This window comes from Prunus avium, chromosome 3 (assembly GCF_965620075.1).
Source record: "Prunus avium chromosome 3, drPruAviu1.hap1.1, whole genome shotgun sequence".
Classification (NCBI taxonomy): Eukaryota; Viridiplantae; Streptophyta; class Magnoliopsida; order Rosales; family Rosaceae; genus Prunus; species Prunus avium.
In genome coordinates, this window is record NC_142286.1 from 40,357,746 (window position 1) to 40,376,460 (window position 18,715).

At 39.7% G+C, this 18,715-nt stretch overlaps 4 protein-coding genes and 1 pseudogene across 6 annotated transcripts; 3 read left to right on the plus strand and 2 right to left on the minus strand.

The window, feature by feature from the left end:
- The first annotated feature begins 1,367 nt into the window (after window positions 1-1,367).
- LOC110764434 (Galactose oxidase/kelch repeat superfamily protein) lies at window positions 1,368-4,417 on the plus strand. 2 transcript variants are annotated; one of them, XM_088250320.1, is made up of 2 exons: window positions 1,368-1,579; window positions 2,578-4,417. In XM_088250320.1, the coding sequence occupies exon 2, from the start codon at window positions 2,621-2,623 to the stop codon at window positions 3,959-3,961; it is 1,341 nt and encodes a 446-aa protein (XP_088106446.1). In that variant the 5' UTR covers window positions 1,368-1,579; window positions 2,578-2,620; the 3' UTR covers window positions 3,962-4,417. The 2 variants fall into 2 exon arrangements, with proteins under 2 accessions (XP_088106446.1, XP_021823102.2); XM_021967410.2 differs by having other exon boundaries at window positions 1,368-1,841; window positions 2,578-4,416.
- A 525-nt stretch (window positions 4,418-4,942) lies between these two features.
- LOC110764451 (large ribosomal subunit protein uL22z) lies at window positions 4,943-7,207 on the minus strand. Of its 2 annotated transcripts, none has more exons than XM_021967438.2 (7): window positions 7,073-7,206; window positions 6,941-6,977; window positions 6,789-6,829; window positions 6,322-6,552; window positions 6,121-6,223; window positions 5,940-6,007; window positions 4,943-5,274 (listed from the first exon to the last, which is right to left on the minus strand). In XM_021967438.2, exons 1-7 carry the CDS (start codon window positions 7,073-7,075, stop codon window positions 5,206-5,208), a joined length of 552 nt encoding a protein of 183 aa, XP_021823130.1. In that variant the 5' UTR covers window positions 7,076-7,206; the 3' UTR covers window positions 4,943-5,205. The 2 variants fall into 2 exon arrangements, with proteins under 2 accessions (XP_021823130.1, XP_088106447.1); XM_088250321.1 differs by having other exon boundaries at window positions 5,203-5,274; window positions 6,179-6,223; window positions 7,073-7,207.
- Window positions 7,208-7,319: 112 nt separating this feature from the next.
- On the plus strand, window positions 7,320-10,316 carry LOC110764400 (SWI/SNF complex component SNF12 homolog). Its single transcript, XM_021967376.2, has 3 exons — window positions 7,320-7,471; window positions 7,696-9,548; window positions 9,990-10,316. The coding sequence occupies exons 2-3, from the start codon at window positions 7,987-7,989 to the stop codon at window positions 10,060-10,062; spliced, it is 1,635 nt and encodes a 544-aa protein (XP_021823068.1). The 5' UTR covers window positions 7,320-7,471; window positions 7,696-7,986; the 3' UTR covers window positions 10,063-10,316.
- A 295-nt stretch (window positions 10,317-10,611) lies between these two features.
- On the plus strand, window positions 10,612-14,715 carry LOC110764336 (P-loop containing nucleoside triphosphate hydrolases superfamily protein). The gene is made up of 13 exons (XM_021967282.2): window positions 10,612-11,003; window positions 11,440-11,581; window positions 11,686-12,075; window positions 12,272-12,510; window positions 12,587-12,714; window positions 12,809-12,927; window positions 13,008-13,100; window positions 13,300-13,401; window positions 13,539-13,641; window positions 13,790-13,873; window positions 13,954-14,049; window positions 14,143-14,270; window positions 14,368-14,715. Exons 1-13 carry the CDS (start codon window positions 10,714-10,716, stop codon window positions 14,467-14,469), a joined length of 2,016 nt encoding a protein of 671 aa, XP_021822974.2. The 5' UTR covers window positions 10,612-10,713; the 3' UTR covers window positions 14,470-14,715.
- Window positions 14,716-15,053: 338 nt separating this feature from the next.
- Window positions 15,054-16,764, minus strand: LOC110764345 (cytochrome P450 94B3 pseudogene; annotated as a pseudogene).
- Window positions 16,765-18,715: the final 1,951 nt, after the last annotated feature.

The window sequence follows — 18,715 nt, forward strand, 5'->3', positions numbered from 1 at the left end:
ACTCGCAGAGTGACAGTGGCATCTTCTTCTCAGCAACTGGTGGGGGTTAATTAAATTAAAATAATAATAAGATAGGAAATAGTAGTACTAATTAGCTTTATCGATACTCTTGATGTGTACAATCCGACTAGGACTGATGTAATGGTCCTATAAATATTCCAATTAATGTTCTTCTTTCTTGGGTTGCCTAATTACAAATCTTAATTAATTATTATTTGGTTTAATTGCTCATTGATGTAGATTCTTGATCAACGTCTCGAAATTTATACAATTAATTAAAACTAAAAACAGTGTAAGAGAATGATTATGGAGAGCACATCAGCATATATCTGGGTACGATCCTTATGGTTCATCTTAATCACTTAAATCCTGAAAGCAATAAAGCAATAAACGTAGCTGTAGCTGATTCTAAAAGTAGCTCCTCACATTCATTCATACCATGCTACAATAAGGAGTGCATGAACCCCCTACTTTTTCAACTGCAAATAGCAAACACCAAGGTGACTTTATGGGAAAGAATAAATAACTACTTATTTTATTTTTATTTTTTTAATAGTAATTTAAATCATAAATCTCGACAATATATTCGGTCCCAAATTCCTTTATTTTATTTTATTGTAGAACAAGTACTTAAAGATGACATTGCGTGTAACCCCACCAGTGTTCGAGTCCCGTTACCAACAGTCTTTATTGGTGCACGATCTGTAATTTCCTATATAAATTCATACCGATGGCAGCTGATAGTTGGGTGTCACCCGTAAGTCATCCCGGTTCGAGATTGTGAGTCTACCTTGACACTAGTGGTTAGAGTATCCAATCTCCCTAACCCCAAAACAAGTCTTCCGTGTATTCCTTAATTAGTATTCAAATATGTATATCATATATCATATTTGAAGTTGTCTGATGAAATTTAAAGAGTAAAATAAGAAAGAGTTCAGAGTATCGAAGTGAACAATTTAACAATAAACATCATTAGAGCAATGCCTACTTATGCAAGTATGAGTAGCACATGTGAGTGAATCTGAAGGCGCCTTTTAGTTCCACGGCTTAGCTAAGAACTCATCAGGGCGGGCATATATTTTTCATTTCAACGAATCATTTATGTGTGTGTGAATGATTGTAGCTAACACATGTTTAACGACTAATAATCACTTAATGCAAATGAGTCATAATAACGCATCAATGACTGACAAACTCTCATTTATATTCGTGAACAACTATCGCTAACACACATTAAAGACCTTAGCTAGCACATGTTTAATTAGAAGCGCGTGAACGACTAACATATAATGCTATATTTCCAACCTTAAAAAAGAGAAATGACCGGCATTCCTACTCAACCAGGATAGAAAAATAACCAAACAATAAAAACTCTCTCTCTCTCTCTCCAAAATCTTGGTGGTGGTAGTGTGCCTTTGACAGTGATGATAATAAAAATAATATTCTTGGTGTATTTTAATCCCTGCAACAATGAGCTCACTGAACTAAGCTTTAAGCTCAGCAAATGGGAAGCCTTCAACTTCAAGTGGAACTATTTCTCCATTGCCACCACAACAGTACTACTAGTAATACTACAAGGGTACTTGCTCTTCCACTCTCATCAATATTCTTCTCTGTGCTTTAATGGCCTCCCTTCCATTTCTCTATCTTCTCTCCCCTCTTCTGCTTCAAACTCTTGGTTTTCTTCTGTTGCAACCCCCCTTCCTCACAAATTTAAAGTTTGTGCCTTAGAGACTAATTTTGCAGACCACCTTTAATTTCTTTCTTCTTCTTCTTCTTCGATTTTCACCTGCTTAGTCTATAACCGGGTCTTTACTTCTTGCTTTGACTTTGACTCCCTGGTACTCTCTCTCTCTCTCTCTCTCTCTCTCTCTCTCTCTCTTCCTATTTTATTTTATTAAATTTTTCATTGGCTACGATCTCTCTGCATTTATGTAGTTGTTGTATCTGTTCTTAATTTCCATTCTGCTAAACTTAAGCTACTTTTTTGTATGTGTATGTATTGTATTTCGACTTAAATTTTCATGTGGGGGTAATTATATTAAAATGATATCATGATATGTATATCTAGTTATCTTCTTAGTGTTTGATGTTACCTCTGCACAAGTGGATTTTGACCTACTGCTCATATAGCTAGGTAATTATAGTTTATGTTTGTGAGGCAGTTCTGTTTCAAGTCAATTCTTCAACTTTGATCTATTCCAAGCATAACAACTGTAATTGATTAATTGGGGTCTCATTTTCTTGTATCTGTGAATTTGGTATCTTTCCAAGCACCCCTAAAAGAAGCTAGTTTTTCTGGCCTCAGAGAATCAGATTCTGCTTCCTTAAGAAAATTATTGTCGATAGCGTTGTTTCTTCTAGTTAAGTCAGTATCAGCCCACTCATTGTTGTCGTCTCTGTCTCTCTCTCTCTGTCTCTCTCTGTCTCTCTGTCTCTCTCTGTCTCTCTCCATATGTTTTGGTCCTGTCATTCGAGTTGTATTGCTTTCTTATGCATAAATGTTTAATTGATGATATGATTAGTGCATGCGGTACAGCAGTTGCTGATGATCATTTCTTTGATCTTATTCTCCAGAATCACAGAGAATTTCAAGGTTTGAAGGAAGGGTTTCTGATCAATGTCGAACGCAAAACAAATGGTGGGCACTGAAGAAGAAAGCAGGGAGTTTTTTAATGTTGTGAGTTGTAAGAAATGGGTACGTGCTAGTAATGTTGGAGATCACTCCACTACTAGTTTTGGGGTTAGTTCACATACTACCCCACCAGAAAAGGTTAGGATACTATGTGAGACTAATCCTAGAGTTGAGGGCCTGAGCTACCACGGATTGCCTTCCAAGCAGTACAGGCTTGATGTTGGTGGTTCCGGTTCCTTTGGAACTGTACCATTTAAACCCCAGGATGCAGATTATGCTATTCCTCCCCTCATTGATGAGGTGGAGGCTTTGATCTTGGCCAGGGTGCCTAGATCAAAGTACCATAACTTTTGTTCTGTAAACAAGCGCATCTTGGCGCTTTTGAAGAGTGGTGAGCTCTACAAGATTAGGACTGAACTTGGGATTAAAGAGCCTTCAGTTTTTGTGTCACATTATGGGGAGGATACATGGTGGGAATTTGATAGGCAATTCAGGTCTTGCAGGAAGCTCCCAATCTTACCGTCTGATACATGCTTCACAACGGGCGATAGGGAGTCTCTTTGTATAGGGACCCATCTGATTGTGTCTGGGAAAGAGATGGAGGGTGTTGTTGTTTGGAGGTATGACATGGAAGCAAACCAGTGGTCCAAGGGTCCTTGTATGATCAATCCAAGATGTATGTTTGCCTCTGCCTCATGTGGTTCCTATGGGTATGTAGCCGGTGGAGTTGGAATTGCAAGTGGATGGAAAGCCATGAATTCTGCTGAGAGATACAATCCAAACACTAAATCTTGGGAACCCCTTCCAGATATGAAGAGAAAGCGGAGGAATTGCTCTGGCTGTTACTTGGACAACAAGTTTTATGTGATTGGAGGGAAAGACTGGGATGGAAATGATCTTAAGTGTGCTGAAGCCTTGGATGTGGAGAAGAACACATGGGATCTCATCCCAGACATGCTGGAAGCTGATTGGGCAAATCTAAATAACCCATCACCACCTCTTATTGCAGTACTGGCCAACCAGCTCTATTCTCTTGAAACTTCCACAAATGAGCTCAAGGTGTATTTGAAGAAAAGCAAGTCATGGAAGAAGTTGGGAGTTGTCCCAGTGAGAGCTGATGCTACTTCTGGATGGGGCATAGCGTTTAAGTCCCTGGGAGATGAGTTGCTTGTCATCCAATCTTCATCAAATGAGTTGGCCGGCCCTGCCTGCATATTCACTTGCTCACCTGATCCAAATGCTGAGGAATTGCAATGGCAAGCTCTTGAACATGGCCACACCAGCCCTACCCGCTTCATTGTTAATTGCTCTGTGATGGCTGCTTGAACAAGCGTTGAAGCTTATATTTTCCTTAAGTAGAATCTATCTTCCCGTCTGGTATGGTGCATTTAAATAAGGCTTTGCCATGATGACCAGAAGCTAGTGAGTGTGTCTGAGGTTCATCTTATTTTCCAGTGTCTATTGTATTACTATTATCATTAGGTGTGTGCCTCCCAAGTCTGAACCTTGTGATATATAATATAACACTTGGGGTAATCTAATGGAGCTTTCTGATTTTACCTTTTCTTGTATCTCCAGCACAATAACATGGTTAACCTTTATATTATCCATCATATGAGCAATGATCAACTAATATAAGCCTAGTATTTGACGCTTAACAATTAACATGGGTTCAAAGATTGACAAAACCGACAGTTTCTATGACCTACCAAAGAAGATTACTAGGAACGCTAGGGTTTTTTAATTGACATGACGACATTCATTAATTGACTTGGCATAACACATCAATTGCCACATAAGGTGGTCAGCTTGTGTGTCTAAATAGCATTACTCTGAAAAAAAATGGAATCAGAATGTCATTAATTAGTGTTAATAGCAAAGTTGAACTGCTTTTCATAAAGAAAATAAATTCCAAGCATCATGAAAGCAAAGCAATTACTTGTTTACCGCAAAAGTACCACTGAGCTATTAACAAAGCTGATGATGGCATGGTTATGTATGAGTATCCATCACATAAAGAGCATTTAGTGTTAACTTTGCAAGCACAGAAGCATTGGTGGGTGGGGAGTTGTGGTGATATAAAAAGCATGTTGACTTGACTGAAAAAAGCATTTCTTTTTGGGGGAAAGAAAGAAAAAGGAATAATATAGGAACCAGAAGAAGCTCTCAAGACTAAGATAGAATAGAACATCTTTGTTGTCATCCTCACGAGTCACATGTGTCTAGTCTGACCTTCCCAAGAGAGAGAGAGAGAGAGAGAGAGAGAGAGAGAGAGAGAGAGAGAGAGGAGAGTTGCCTAGTCTGACCTTCTCAAGAAAACCAAACTCTCATTAATTAATTAGCTTCAATTTTCGGAATCACTACAAATTCCCAACAGAAAATTATTCTACTCAGAAAAAGAAAGGCTTAAAGTCTCACCCAGACAATGAAAAGCAAAATTGTTGAACAAATATTCAGTGACAGAATTCTCAACTACAAATAACAGATATCTGAAAACTGAGACATTCTAAGAAAAGATAGAGTGGATGATCTAGGATATGAATGACCATAAACTCTTTAAACCAAACAACTCAAGAAGAAGCACCGCTGTGTAGTGCTTGGCCTTTCCTTGATTTCCTGGGAGCCAATTGAGTTTCAGGCTGCAAAATAGGCGCAATCAGCAGAAATTCAAATTTGATAAACAAACCAGTAACATCATCCACCACATTAAATTAATTCAGGAAATTCCATCGAACTCATTTTTTAGGAAAGCATGACAAATGGTGATTCTTTTCAATCTGAAAAACAAGATGACATCAGTCAATCAGCTTTTGATTAGTTTATTCAGATTGCAGCCATCTGCTGCATCTCTTTTGTTGAGCAGATGTAGCAAAAACAAGACTGGAAATGGGGCTAAACTATAGGACTCTTGCGACCAGAGGGCTTTGTTGCTAGGACACATACATCCTAAGCTTTGATATATTTCAAATGTGAAACTTACCATCTGGAAATGCTTCGCCATTTATCCTAGATACTAAAATGAGCATTCTAATGTTTTCAACTAATGGTCTACTTTTCTTTTCAGAGTTATGCTGTGCCACCAACTTTGGAGTTCAAATTCTGTATATTAAGATGAAGGGATCCTATTCACATTGAACTATTCTCATAATAATAATCAATGAAGCTGCCTGCACAATTCACATATCTAAGTAATGCCACACATGACACATATGTTAGATGTACAGGCTGGATTGCACTAATCTCAAATTTTGGTTTTCCTTTATAACTGACCCTTTAGTAATCAGACAATGAAGCTGTAGATTACCTCTTTCTTCACTGGCTCTTCTTTCTCTGACAAAACCAACTCGATATGGCAGGGAGATGACATATAAGCTGCAAAAGATAGATTAAAATAATGTCCAGACGTACATTATTAAAGAACAGTCACACAGAGAAAGTAACCACTCAAATCAGAAAAAGAAAAAGAAAAAGAAAAGCAAGCGCACGATTTATTCTTCCATGAGCACGATATGTGCGGCGTCTCTGTTTCTGAGCCTGGTTTACCTGGATGTGAGAGACATAAAGTGAATCCACATCCAGCCCTTTCACCTACATAAAAGGAAAACAGATAAGTTTGTGCTCGCAGCTAAAATATAAAAGAACGATCAAAGATAAGAAAACCAGGGCAGCAAAGGAGAATCATTTACTTCAGCATTGCTCTCAGCATTCTTGAGCAAATCAAGAATGAAATTAGCAGACTTAACCGGCCAGCGTCCTTGACCATTCGACTGGCGGTTCTTCGCCTGAGCAGTACGACCAACACCACGGCAAAAGCGGCGGAAGGGAATGGCTTGCTTGTGGGCCAAAACATCTTCCAAGTAACTTTTGGCCTTTCCCAACTGCATTTTCCGGATGGCATGGGCTGTCTCTCTTGTGTTCTAAAACAGATTAACAAATCCAAATTATAACAATCAAGTCAGTCTAAGCATACCACAAGCTAAATTCATTGCTACTCTTAAGCAAAAAAAATTGTATCTTAATGTCAACAAAGAAAAAAAAAGATTCATCAGACTCTTCAACCTTAAAATGCAAAAAACCCACATGTGGAAATTTACGGTTGAAATTAGTTCTCAATCAGAAAAACTAAAACTTGCACTTAATCCACAGATCATACCTTGAAATGAACTCTTAGATCCGAGCCCCTGGCCTTGCAGGCTGTAGTAAAATGTACAAAATAGTTATAAATAAATAAAATTAATACGAATGAAACTTACAACCAAAATTTAGAATATACGATTGGGTAAATTAAAACAAAAAAATGCTTACACTTGGTTGGATTATCAGGCTCCCTCGAGTACTTTACCTACATCATTCAAGTTAAAAAACTGATCAAGATTAATTAATAAATTCGTAATTTTTCAATACAAAAACTTGTATTTGCGTGTGCGAGAGATCTACCATTGCTGTTGATCGGCGGCAGAAGGAGGAGCAGTCTGCGAGTTGGGGGAGGTCGGGGGCGAATTGGAGCGAAACTCAAATACCCTCTAGGGTTTAATGCTTTAACGCGAAAACCAGTTAAAAGGCGTGGGCTGGGCTTTTGGGTTTTGAGGAAGGCCCGTCAATGCAATTGGACACGTGTCGTTCAACCTTTCGCTCAACTTGAAAAAAAACAAAAAGAAAAAAAACCAATTGTTAATATAGGACAAGGAAAATAGGAGAAGAAAAAATAGAGCGAAATCAAACATAGCATAGCGCAAGTGTCGCAGCTCACTCGTCTGGTGACATCGTGTGTCAGGTGGAGGAAAGCAAACCAGCTTTGCTATACTCTGGAAAGCTCTGGCCTTCTTCTACTACTCTGTAAGAATTGCTTAAATCCCTTCATTTTCTTCTCTCTCTCTTTATTTCCTCATAAATTTCTTGGTATTCTCTGCTACCAATTATACTGAAATTGTTTTCCTTGTTATCTGTTTATACAAGAAGATGTATCTCTGATTCAATATTTTTGTTGAAACCCTCCTGTAGAATTATGTTTTTTGGTTCTTCATGTCAACGTATGGTCTGATTGCCATTTCTTGAATTAGGGTTTTGTTCTCCTACAAATTTGGGCATTTCATGGATTTGTCACCTCTGCCTTCTGCTCTGTTACTTGGAAATGACTCTTAGAGGTTTGAATTTGAGCGGGTTTCAGTTTTATCTATGTTCTTTTGCTGGGTTTTAAGATCTTGGTGGAAATGGCTTTAAGTTATATTTGTATAACGTATATGTACTGTCTTCTTTGTGGGTTTTTGATGTTATGACGGCTTTTTGAGGTTATGTGTATGGGAAGTTAGAATTTTGCTGGCTTTAGATCTTTTTTCTGTTTAGAGTCAGCTATGTCTATGAACAATAATAATCCACCTAAGAATCTCGGAGCCTCTTCATCGCCCTTTGGCAATGCCGGGATGGTAGCCCAATCTATGCCAACAAACCCTACATTTCCACAATCACAAGCTCAAGCACAAATCGGAGCTGGTTTCCAAGCTCAATTCCAGCTGTCCCAAGCTCAGGCTATTGCCCATGCTCAGTCAAAAGCTCAAGCACATGCCCAAGCTCAAGCTCAACAGGCTCACGCCCAATTCCAAGCTCAGTTACACGCTCAGGCGCTATCCCTTAACCAGAACCAAGCAGCTGGCATTGGGAATTTAGGGTCTTCACCCTCCTTTTCCACACCTGGAAATGCAAGTCTCAAGCGTTTCCCTCAAAAACCTCCAGTGCGCCCTCCTAGTGTTTCTCCTACAAACATGATGTCACCTATGAGAACCATGGAACTCACACCTGCTGCTCGTAAAAAGAAGCAGAAACTTCCTGATAAACAGCTACAAGACAAAGTAGCCACCATTCTGCCTGAATCTGCTTTGTACACCCAGCTGCTCGAGTTTGAGGCTCGTGTTGATGCTGCTCTTGCGAGAAAGAAAGTTGACATCCAAGAGGCCCTTAAAAGCCCTCCTTGCATTCAGAAAACGCTGCGCATTTATGTTTTTAATACTTTTGCTAATCAGATTCGCACAATTCCAAAAAAGCCAAATGCTGAGCCCCCTACTTGGACTCTGAAGATAGTTGGGAGGATCTTGGAGGATGGTGTTGATCCTGATCAGCCTGGAGTGGTCCAGAAATCAAATCCCTTCTATCCGAAGTTCTCATCTTTCTTCAAGAGAGTAACCATTTCTTTGGACCAGAGACTATATCCTGAGAATCATATCATTATGTGGGAAAATGCTAGATCGCCTGCACCACATGAGGGATTTGAGGTGAAGAGAAAAGGGGACAAAGAATTTACTGTGAATATACGCTTGGAAATGAATTATGCACCAGAGAAGTTTAAGCTTTCGCAACCCTTGATGGAAGTTCTTGGTATTGAGGTCGAAACCCGTCCTAGAATAATAGCTTCAATCTGGCACTATGTGAAGGCTAGGAAATTGCAGAACCAAAATGACCCCTCTTTCTTTAACTGTGATCCACCTCTTCAGAAAGTATTCGGGGAAGAAAAGATGAAATTCACCATGGTGTCGCAGAAGATATCTCAGCATTTGTTCCCCCCGCAACCTATACATTTGGAACATAAGATAAAGCTTTCAGGGAATAGTCCGGCTGGAACTGCATGTTATGATGTGTTGGTTGACGTGCCCTTTCCAATTCAAAGGGAATTGTCTGCTCTTTTGGCCAACTCAGAGAAGAACAAAGAGATTGATACCTGTGATGAAGCAATATGTGCAGCTATAAGAAAAATCCATGAGCATCGTCGCAGGCGAGCTTTTTTCCTTGGGTTTAGCCAATCACCTGTAGAATTTATCAATGCATTGATAGAATCTCAAAACAAAGATTTAAAGCTTGTGGCTGGAGTAGCGAGCCGCAGTGCTGAGAAAGAGCGACGATCAGATTTCTTCCACCAACCATGGTAAGCTTATCACTTTTGTCATAATTTATTGTTTGCACTTTATCTGCATTTCAAAGGTTTATCGTTGCTGTATCTAGGTACACACATTCATACAGACAAATATTTGCTGGTCATGATTGACTTGATGGAAACAAAGCTTTGGATTCACTATTTAGATAATTATGCTAAATTGTTCCTTCCAATATAACCCCTTGCTGGGTATTATTGTGATGTTGGATGTTCCTTTCATTTATTTGGTTAGATGATGCATTAATTGATTCGCCCCCCCTAGATCATTGCCGGTAATCATTAAGGTTGTTGCATCACTAACGTGTGTTCACGGTCAAAGATCACAGATATCTGGTTTACTATATTTCATTTGGTTAACATACTCATAGAACTTTAACATGTGGTTAACAAAATTGAACTACTTATTGAATCTTGTTTTGGTGATTCTTACAGGGTTGAAGATGCTGTTATTCGCTATTTGAACCGTAAGCCAGTTGCAGGAAGTGATGCTCCTGGAAGCATGTGAAAGGAGACTGTTGAGCTCTTGATGGGGGTGCCAACCTTTGTATTCTTTAGCAGACGTAGGAGGATATACGATTGCCTTTTCTATTGATTGTAGGATGGGGAGGATGCTGGTCGCGCATTGAACTTAGGCAAAATATATATAGCTTGTTTTGTTTAACCTTTAAATTTTCCATGTACTTGCTCTGCTGATTATGGTTAATGTACAAACATGTTAGACACAGTTTTATTTATCTATGCTCCATTTTAACTTACAAATTATGTTTGCTGCTTGAGAATCCTCCTTTCTTTTGTTTCGTTTTCTGTTTAATGTCTGAAAGTGAAATCAATTTAACAATGGGATTCTTAAAAGCTTTAAATTCTGCTTGATATTCTATTTTCCCTAGCCTTGTTAACAGACTTAAAGCAAAACGCAAAGCAGCACACAAGTCTAATAAAGCAAAATTGTGTCCTGAACTGCAAATATTTTTTCGGATACATACGACAACAAAACTTGCGAATAGGAAGAATATATGAAGTCGCTTCTACCCCACTAGATGACAGAACAAACAAGCGCATATTTGACTTCTCAGGTTTGATTTCCGTTCACAAATTTGCAACATCTTGCAAGTTTCATCCAAAAAAAAAAAAAAAAGGCGCGAATGCAAAAGGGAAAATGGCGGGAAAGGAGGAAGCGAAGCGTGGTGGAGGGTGGAGCGAAGAGGTATGCTGGAGAAAGCAAGTCGACGATAACCTAAGCAGGCTCCATTCTCTTCTCTTCGGAGCCGAACTCGCCGTCGAGAGGCACGACTTCTCCTCAGCTCAGGTCCTCGGGCTTCGTCTCCTCGGCTTCCTCGACTCCCAGTCTCACTCTCAACTCGACCATGCCTTCGTCCGCCCCATTCGCCGCGAAACCGTCTCCAAGCTCGACGCCGCTCGCCGAGCTCTCATTCCTCATTCTGATCGGTGCGCCTCTCTCTCACAGAGCTTGATTTTTCCTCTGAACCTAAACTTCGAGAACCCTAGCTTTTAGCATTTGTGTGTGTTTGGAATTCTTTTATTTTTGTTTTAGCTTGATTGAGAAGCTTGGAAATGTGGTTGAGGTTGAACATTATGTGCATTTCTTGAAGAATTTTGGAGAAATAGAATTAACTTAAATTTGAATTGTGACTCAAACGATCTTGCAATTATTTCTAGACTCTTCCTCAAGTTAAGTTACCAGATATGAATTAGGTTTTAAATTGAATGAATTCAAAGTTGGAAAGTGATCTGCTCATATGGCTCGACGCATTCTCATATTGAATTTCCAAGTGTTCGGAGCGTAGATTAGTAGCTGTAATTATTTCACAACTAGGTTCAGATTTCTCCTTCAGATGCTAATACTTTGAGTACCATGTGCCAGCAAAGCCTTTGAGCAAGCAAAGAAAGCTCCGGGGTATGTTTTTGGCACCAACGGAGATATTGACATTGAGAAGGTTAAGCAGTCAAAGTACTTTCAGGCTCTTCTTCATCAGTCTAATAATGGAAGGGTTGTAAATGATTTGGTATTACTTGCCTCTGATCTTGCTTGTTGAAAATATTTTCCGTATTTTATTTTTGTGATTTTATTAGGATTAGGCGTGATAACCAAAATTTCTGTCTGTCCTAGGGTGATCAACTGGAGAGTCAGGACAAGTTGACTTGCAAGTTATCAAAACCTCTGGCACAAAGAAAGTTGACATCGTTGTACAAAAACAACTTCATGATGGAAAGTAATGGCAAATCCAAGAGTTCTTGGGGCTCTAGAAGTAACAGCTCTGATGATTGCACTATTGTAGAAAAGCTTCACTCTTATAACAACCGTAATGGCGGTCACAGTGCCTTATCTTTTCAAAAAGTTGAAGAGGAAGAAAAAGCTTATGGGAACACCTTGAGGGCTAAACGTGCACACAAGGAGTTTACTAGCCCCATTATTGATAATGCAAAGTCCCCATCAAGCAATGAAGATGTTAACGCTGATGGTTCTAGCCATAGCTTTGTTACTGCCAAAGCCAAATTGGTATCTATCGTATTTCTGACAACCATTCCTCTTATTAATGTTTATTTCCATAAGGGTTTGGAACTTCTAGTAAATCATTTTTTACCTAACCTGATCTTACTGGAGCTCAAATTTCCATTCTTTTTTAATTTTTATTCCTTATTTACACTTTGTCCACATGTGGCAATTTTGATCAGTTTGTTTCTTCTTTGGCTAGGAAATGGATGCAAGACAAAGAAGAGGGTTAGCGGGTTCACCAAATGCTTGTGTCTCCCCTCAAAGTGATAACAATGCTACTAATAAGGGATATAGTACGAGATCATATGGCTATTCACGCCGCGGTGCCCGTGGTAATTTTGTTCCACCTATTAAATCTAATGAGGGCAATGTTGGGAATATGACTTCACGAGTAGCTGGAAAGTCAGATGATACATTAGGTGACTCAACTAAGAAATGGTGAGTGGTGTAACTTTGACACTGATTGTGTGAAATATGTATGCTTGTCCTAAATACTTTAATGTTTCAATTTCAGTTTGGAAATGCTCTGTGGTCCTGATGGAGAGCTTCCAGAAAAATTGAGGAACTTGGAACCTCGTCTTCTTGAACATGTTAGTAATGAGATCATGGACAAGGATCCAAATGTTCGATGGAATGATATTGGTAATATGTGATTCTTTAATCTTTCTACATTTACAATTTTTGCACAAATATCTGAAGCCATTCTGATTTTCACTGTTGCGTGGCAATGTTTTAGCTGGTTTGGAGCACGCTAAAAAATGTGTGACCGAGATGGTCATATGGCCGCTATTACGTCCTGACATTTTTAAAGGTTGTCGTTCTCCTGGAAAAGGTCTTCTTCTCTTTGGTCCACCAGTAAGTGTTGAATCCTTTAAAGTAGGGGGAGTAAAAGCGTTTCCGATCAATGAACAATCATAACCCTTGGCCTGTTTTAGGGAACAGGAAAAACAATGATTGGGAAAGCCATAGCTGGAGAGGCAAAGGCAACCTTTTTCTACATATCTGCCAGTTCATTAACAAGCAAATGGGTATGCATTTTTTCTGTTTGTTTTGGTTCTGTGATGGTTCACTGGCATATGTTCTCTGATTTCTTTTTGGTTTTCCCTGGGCTTTCGAAAAATATCGACTGATATGAAAAGATATATGGCACAAGATAAGTTCAGTATTCTCCTAATTATATATGCTTGAAACATATTTATATTTGAAAATTTTAACTGGTGACTGTAGATTGGTGAGGGTGAAAAGCTAGTGCGGGCCCTTTTTGGAGTTGCGAGTTGTCGTCAGCCAGCTGTAATTTTTGTTGATGAAATTGATTCACTTCTCTCACAGGTAAGGTTTGCTCTAGCTGTTAAATATAATCTTGGAAATGGTATAGCTGTCTCTATGTATGCCGTACACTTCTCTCATGGTATTATACTTTGTTTTACCGAATGTATTCAGATGATACTAATTCTGTATGGTTGCAGCGTAAGTCAGAAGGTGAGCATGAATCAAGTAGACGACTTAAAACACAGTTCCTCATTGAAATGGAAGGCTTTGACAGTGGCAGTGAGCAAATTCTTCTTATAGGTGATTGTTGAATCCTCTGAATCTCAGTTATCTCTAATTAGAATGCTGTTAATGAATTTTATCATATCTAATTTAGACTTTATCCTTGATGTCACCGTTTTAACGAGTTCACTGTTTCTTCTACAAAATGGATACATCTATCTCCTAGGAGCAACGAATCGACCCCAAGAACTGGATGAAGCAGCACGGAGGCGACTTACCAAGAGGCTTTATATTCCCTTGCCTTCATCAGGTACCAACTTACAGTATGTTTGATTAGACTAACATTCTTAATACTGAATTTATGGCTAACCAGCTATTACCGTATTGAAGAAGCAAGAGCCTGGATCGTGCAGAATATCTTAGACAAGGATGGACTATTCAAACTTTCAAGGGAGGATATTGATAGCATATGCAATTTAACTGAAGGTAGATTATCTCCATGCAGTTGAAAAGACCCAATCCCATCGTCTTCTCTATTGTAAATTGACTGTCTGAAGCTCTTGTTGTTTCGTTTGCCAGGGTACTCAGGATCAGACATGAAAAACTTAGTGAAGGATGCCTCTATGGGTCCACTAAGAGAGGCTCTGAAACAAGGCATAGAAATAACAAAGCTGAAAAAGGAGGATATGCGGGCAGTCACTGTTCAGGTTAAAATTTCACTCTCCACAGCTCACCATGTTTGTTGTTTCCTTAGGTTTATTTTTCTTTGCATAATAATTAAATATGTTTGTTTTGTTTTTTTAGGACTTCGAGAGTGCATTGCAAGAGGTAAGGCCCTCTGTTTCGTTGAATGAGCTTGGTACGTATGAGGAATGGAACAAGCAATTTGGAAGCTTGTCATTGTAGGAATCTGTCTGTATATTTCTGAAACAAGACAGAACAGGAAAAACAAAAGCACCAGTCAATTATTGTTTCCAACTTACAACAATTGAAAGCTTCCCGGACATACCCTAGCATAGCAACAATAATAGGCAAATAGCAGTTGCTTTAAATAGAAACTTGTACCTACCAATTGCATTAGATTCTCACTTGTTCTGAAGAAAGACATATTATTTTGTATATAAATGAAACGTGTAAGGTGATTTCTGATTTCTGATTGCTTTATGCTGACCAGACTAGAAGGAGGAGTATTTTTAAACAGGGCTCGTTTGTTTTCTTCCTTTAAGACAAAGACCTTGACATCAATGATTCAATGGCATGTGAACTTATCTTCCCAAACGCGCATGTGGGGTATTCTAATTAACCTGGTTTTTTTAAAAAAGAAACTCTAACTGCTGACTGGGTTAAGTCTACTTGCACGAGTTATGTTGTCCACTTCACTTGAGTAGCACATGATTTGGGATTATTTTTGACATCTAAGATTAAAAATGATGTTGACGATCATCATGATTTGCGTACTCAATCAGATAGGTGCAGAGTTTACTATATGCTTTATGTACATAATCATATCTTTGTGTTTACATTAAGAATGGCGCATAATGGCATGTTACACTGTCCAATAAATCTCAAATCATACAATATTACCATTGACTCCTACTAATTTAATATATATTCTATTTTTTATCTGAGTGATCATCCCCTCTCTTGCGGACTAGAACCTTCAGCCCGCCGGCCATGTGAGCTGTCAGGCGCGGCACGAAAACCGGCTCAACGGACTCAACCGGTCTGATCTCAAACCGCCTGAGAATGGAAGCCACCACATATTTCATCTGAATAAAAGCCATGTCCTTCCCCAGACAAACCCTTGGACCTGCCTGAAACGTCGGTAACTTGTATGGGGACACCTTTTTCAATGCTGATCTTTCCTTTTCCGGTTCAAGAAACCACCTATCCGGTCTGAATTCCAGTCGGTCCTTCCCCCACAGTGCTTCCATTCTGCCCATCCCATAGGGAAAATAGGTCACTCTATCTCCTGCCCGGACATGTGTACCGTCTGGCAGCAAGTCATCAGCTATGGCATGCTTCGAGTCCCAGGCTACGGGCGGATAAAGCCTCATGGACTCGCAAAGGCATGCCTTCAACAATCTCAAATCCAACGATTCAAAATCTAGTATTCTTTCTCCGGCAGCGTCGATCTCTTTCACCACATCTTCCTCCACACCTGGTTGGCGGGAAAGCAACCAGAAGAGCCACGTCATTGCTGCTGAAGTTGTGTCCCTCCCCGCCATGATAAAGCTTATGACCATGTCCCTCGTCACCTCCTCCTCATGTCCCGCCATTATTAGCCGACTCAGGAGGTCTTCCTGACGAGTATCCGCCACGCCTTCTTCCATCTTTTTCTTCCTGTTTTCAATTACATTCATGACATAGGCATGAACCTCTTCAACTGCTGCTCTAAGTCTTTGCTCTGAACCAACTCCGAGCCACCTCTTAATCTTCCAAATTATGAACATGGGCGCTGCTGCACGCCTTGCGCATATGTCTGAGGCTGTGTCGAAAGCTCTTGCAAGTGGTGGACTGGGTAGAGAGGGATCCAAGCAGCACCGATCAACCCCCAAAAAGACCTTACAAATCACATTGAATCCAAATCTTCTCAGCAATTCCTGCAAGTCCACAACTTGGGCTGTCATGGCCAGCGACTCCATGAGTGGCAACAATCCCTTTTCCACTTCTTCCTCCAAGGTGTTCATGATGTATTCACGCAAAGACTTGGTGCTGAACTCGTGGCTAGCCAACTTGCGTTGGGTTCGCCAAAGCTCACCATCCACATTGAATATGCCACATCCCAGAAAATCTCCAAGAATTTCAGTGAAGGGTTTGCCTTTTGGGAAGTTGTTGAAGTTGGTTTTGAGCATGTACTCAACACTTTCCGGGTTGGCCGTGACGACGGTGCGTCGTGCACCAAACCGGTGCACCACGATGGTGTTGGTGGCTGATTGTGCTAGGAGGTCAGTGTACCAGTCCAAGAGGCGGTTGCGGTTGTTGCAGAAGGAAAGCAAGCAGCCAATGATTGGATAGCTTGGCGGGCCTTGGCAAGAAAGCTCATAGGCTCGCCGGAATTCACAAAAAATCACGTGAAAAACATAGAGAAGAATCAGTGATAAGAAAACAAAGGATATATTAGGGTGTGTGAAGAGCCACATGGATATTCCCATCTTGACTTGAACTCAAAATGAGCTCTCAGAGGCTGTTGGTTTTTTAGTTTTAAGCGCTTTCAGACCAAGCAAAAACTAGCTTCCAGCAACCACAATGTTTTATAGGGTGTGAATTGGCCCTTTTTTTATTTTATTTTTTAAAATTGTTTGGTACTCTTAGAGTGTGAATTGCCCATTTTTTTATTTGTATGCATTTCAATAATAAAGTGCACAGTCGTCGGTGCATGTGTAAACCAATGATGGACGAATTACTATATCCCAAAAAACTTTTGATGGGTTAAAAATTTATTTAGAGTTGTATAATAAAGGTCTCCCAACTTTCCGTTGGTACAAGCTCCCATCAAACGACCAATTGTGTGATGAATTCCCATTTATGTAATAACTCGTAAAGAAATTATTATATAGTACTGGAATACAGCCACGTGGTATAATCCTTTTACGTAAAGTTAACAAAAAGGTGAAATTCTTAACATGTCAAGATTCGAGAGTTAAAATTACGTTTGTATTTCATGTGAGTTTGTATAAGAGAAATTATCCTGTTTTGCGGGGGTAAATTTATGGACAGGAGATGCTGCAATCTATATTATCATCACCGAAGGACACTTGAGACTCAGGCGTCCCCTACTCAAATCAAATCATGTTGTATGCAAATACTCTTCTAGTGCCCAATTGATATTTTCATCTTTTACCTCTACTCAGTAAGGCCATTAAGCGGAATGTGACGCATCTCTGCATATCAAACAGGTTTTGTTTTGACTATAAAAAACAGAGACCCAAAAGAAGAGGCTCACGTGGGTATGTTGTCCAAAATGTGATGGAAATGGAATGATGCGATTAATCATCCATCCTGGCACAATTTAAGGGAGTTTTACGTCCCAATTGAATACATTATTGTGTTTACGACATTTAACACGTGATGGAAAGGTGATAAAATGATGCAAGCACAAAGACAGACAGGTTACCATGCATGATCAGGCATTGTATTATTGCATATGTTTGATTGCATCAGATCGACAGTTCACCAAGATTATTGTGCAACGTTTTTGTGCATTGCAAATTTCATTTTCGAAATATCAAAGAGCCTTCCTTCCTGCCTGTCTAGTGCCTGCTGTCTTGCATCTTATCTACGTAACAGTGTCGCCATACGTACACATATATATATATATATGTAATGAGATTATGGCCATCCAACAGCTGGAGTTTGTTATCAACTTCATGAGGCAGCAGTACCCTTATATCGAAAAGCTGTATAAACAACGACACTTATGCACTAGCTAGGATTACTATTATTAGAGAGAGAGAGAGAGAGAGAGAGAGAGAGAGAGAGAGAGAGACAGTGTGGCCTAGAAAGGAAATGCAAACATGTCTGCTTCTTGCATCAAATCCATCCCTACCCCCACCCCCACCCCCCGCACCTCTCAACCCCACGGTGTGTCACTTTTCTTCTCATGTTTTTATTTTGGGGTTGTACAGAGAGAGAGAGAGAGTGCGTGTGTGTGGCCTAGAAAGGAAATGCAAACCTGTCTGCTTCTTGCATCAAATCCACCCCTACCCACACCTCTCAACCCCACGGTGTGTCATTTTTCTTCTCATGTTTTTATTCTGGGGTTGTACAGAGAGAGAGAGAGAGAGAGAGAGAGAGAGAGAGATTCAGACAGGTGTCTCTTTGTGTTTAATATGGACGATCCAAATTATATACGCTATCCTCCTCTCCTCCCTTCCACACAGTAGGAATCTATATGTTCCTTTCGTAGCCGACAACACTTTAAGAGGTCTCCACTCTCCCAGCTTACACAAACGTGATCAAATTCACCCATTTTTTACTTTTTTATTATTATTTTATTTATAACTAATTTTTTGGATTATGATTCGTCATATGCACACACACTACTACATTAGTATGTGCTGTGGCCCTGCGAGTGTGGGTCAGGCCAACTGATCATTCTGTTTTTGAGCTAAGAAGTCTGAATGATTCAAGCTAGACTAGAGAGTGGAAA

Excerpts from the sequence above, each read along its gene's own strand:
- LOC110764434 (XM_088250320.1), top strand. The coding sequence starts at position 2,621 with ATGTCGAACGCAAAACAAATGGTGGGCACTGAAGAAGAAAGCAGGGAG.
- LOC110764400 (XM_021967376.2), top strand. The coding sequence starts at position 7,987 with ATGTCTATGAACAATAATAATCCACCTAAGAATCTCGGAGCCTCTTCA. Across the intron at positions 9,549-9,989 it reads GATTTCTTCCACCAACCATG|GGTTGAAGATGCTGTTATTC; the intron begins GTAAGCTTATCA and ends TGATTCTTACAG.
- LOC110764451 (XM_021967438.2), bottom strand. Across the intron at positions 6,224-6,321 it reads ATGCTGAGAGCAATGCTGAA|GTGAAAGGGCTGGATGTGGA; the intron begins GTAAATGATTCT and ends CCTTTTATGTAG. Across the intron at positions 6,008-6,120 it reads TGCTCATGGAAGAATAAATC|CTTATATGTCATCTCCCTGC; the intron begins GTGCGCTTGCTT and ends TATCTTTTGCAG.
- LOC110764336 (XM_021967282.2), top strand. The coding sequence starts at position 10,714 with ATGGCGGGAAAGGAGGAAGCGAAGCGTGGTGGAGGGTGGAGCGAAGAG. Across the intron at positions 12,715-12,808 it reads TGTTCGATGGAATGATATTG|CTGGTTTGGAGCACGCTAAA; the intron begins GTAATATGTGAT and ends GCAATGTTTTAG. Across the intron at positions 14,050-14,142 it reads CATATGCAATTTAACTGAAG|GGTACTCAGGATCAGACATG; the intron begins GTAGATTATCTC and ends TTCGTTTGCCAG.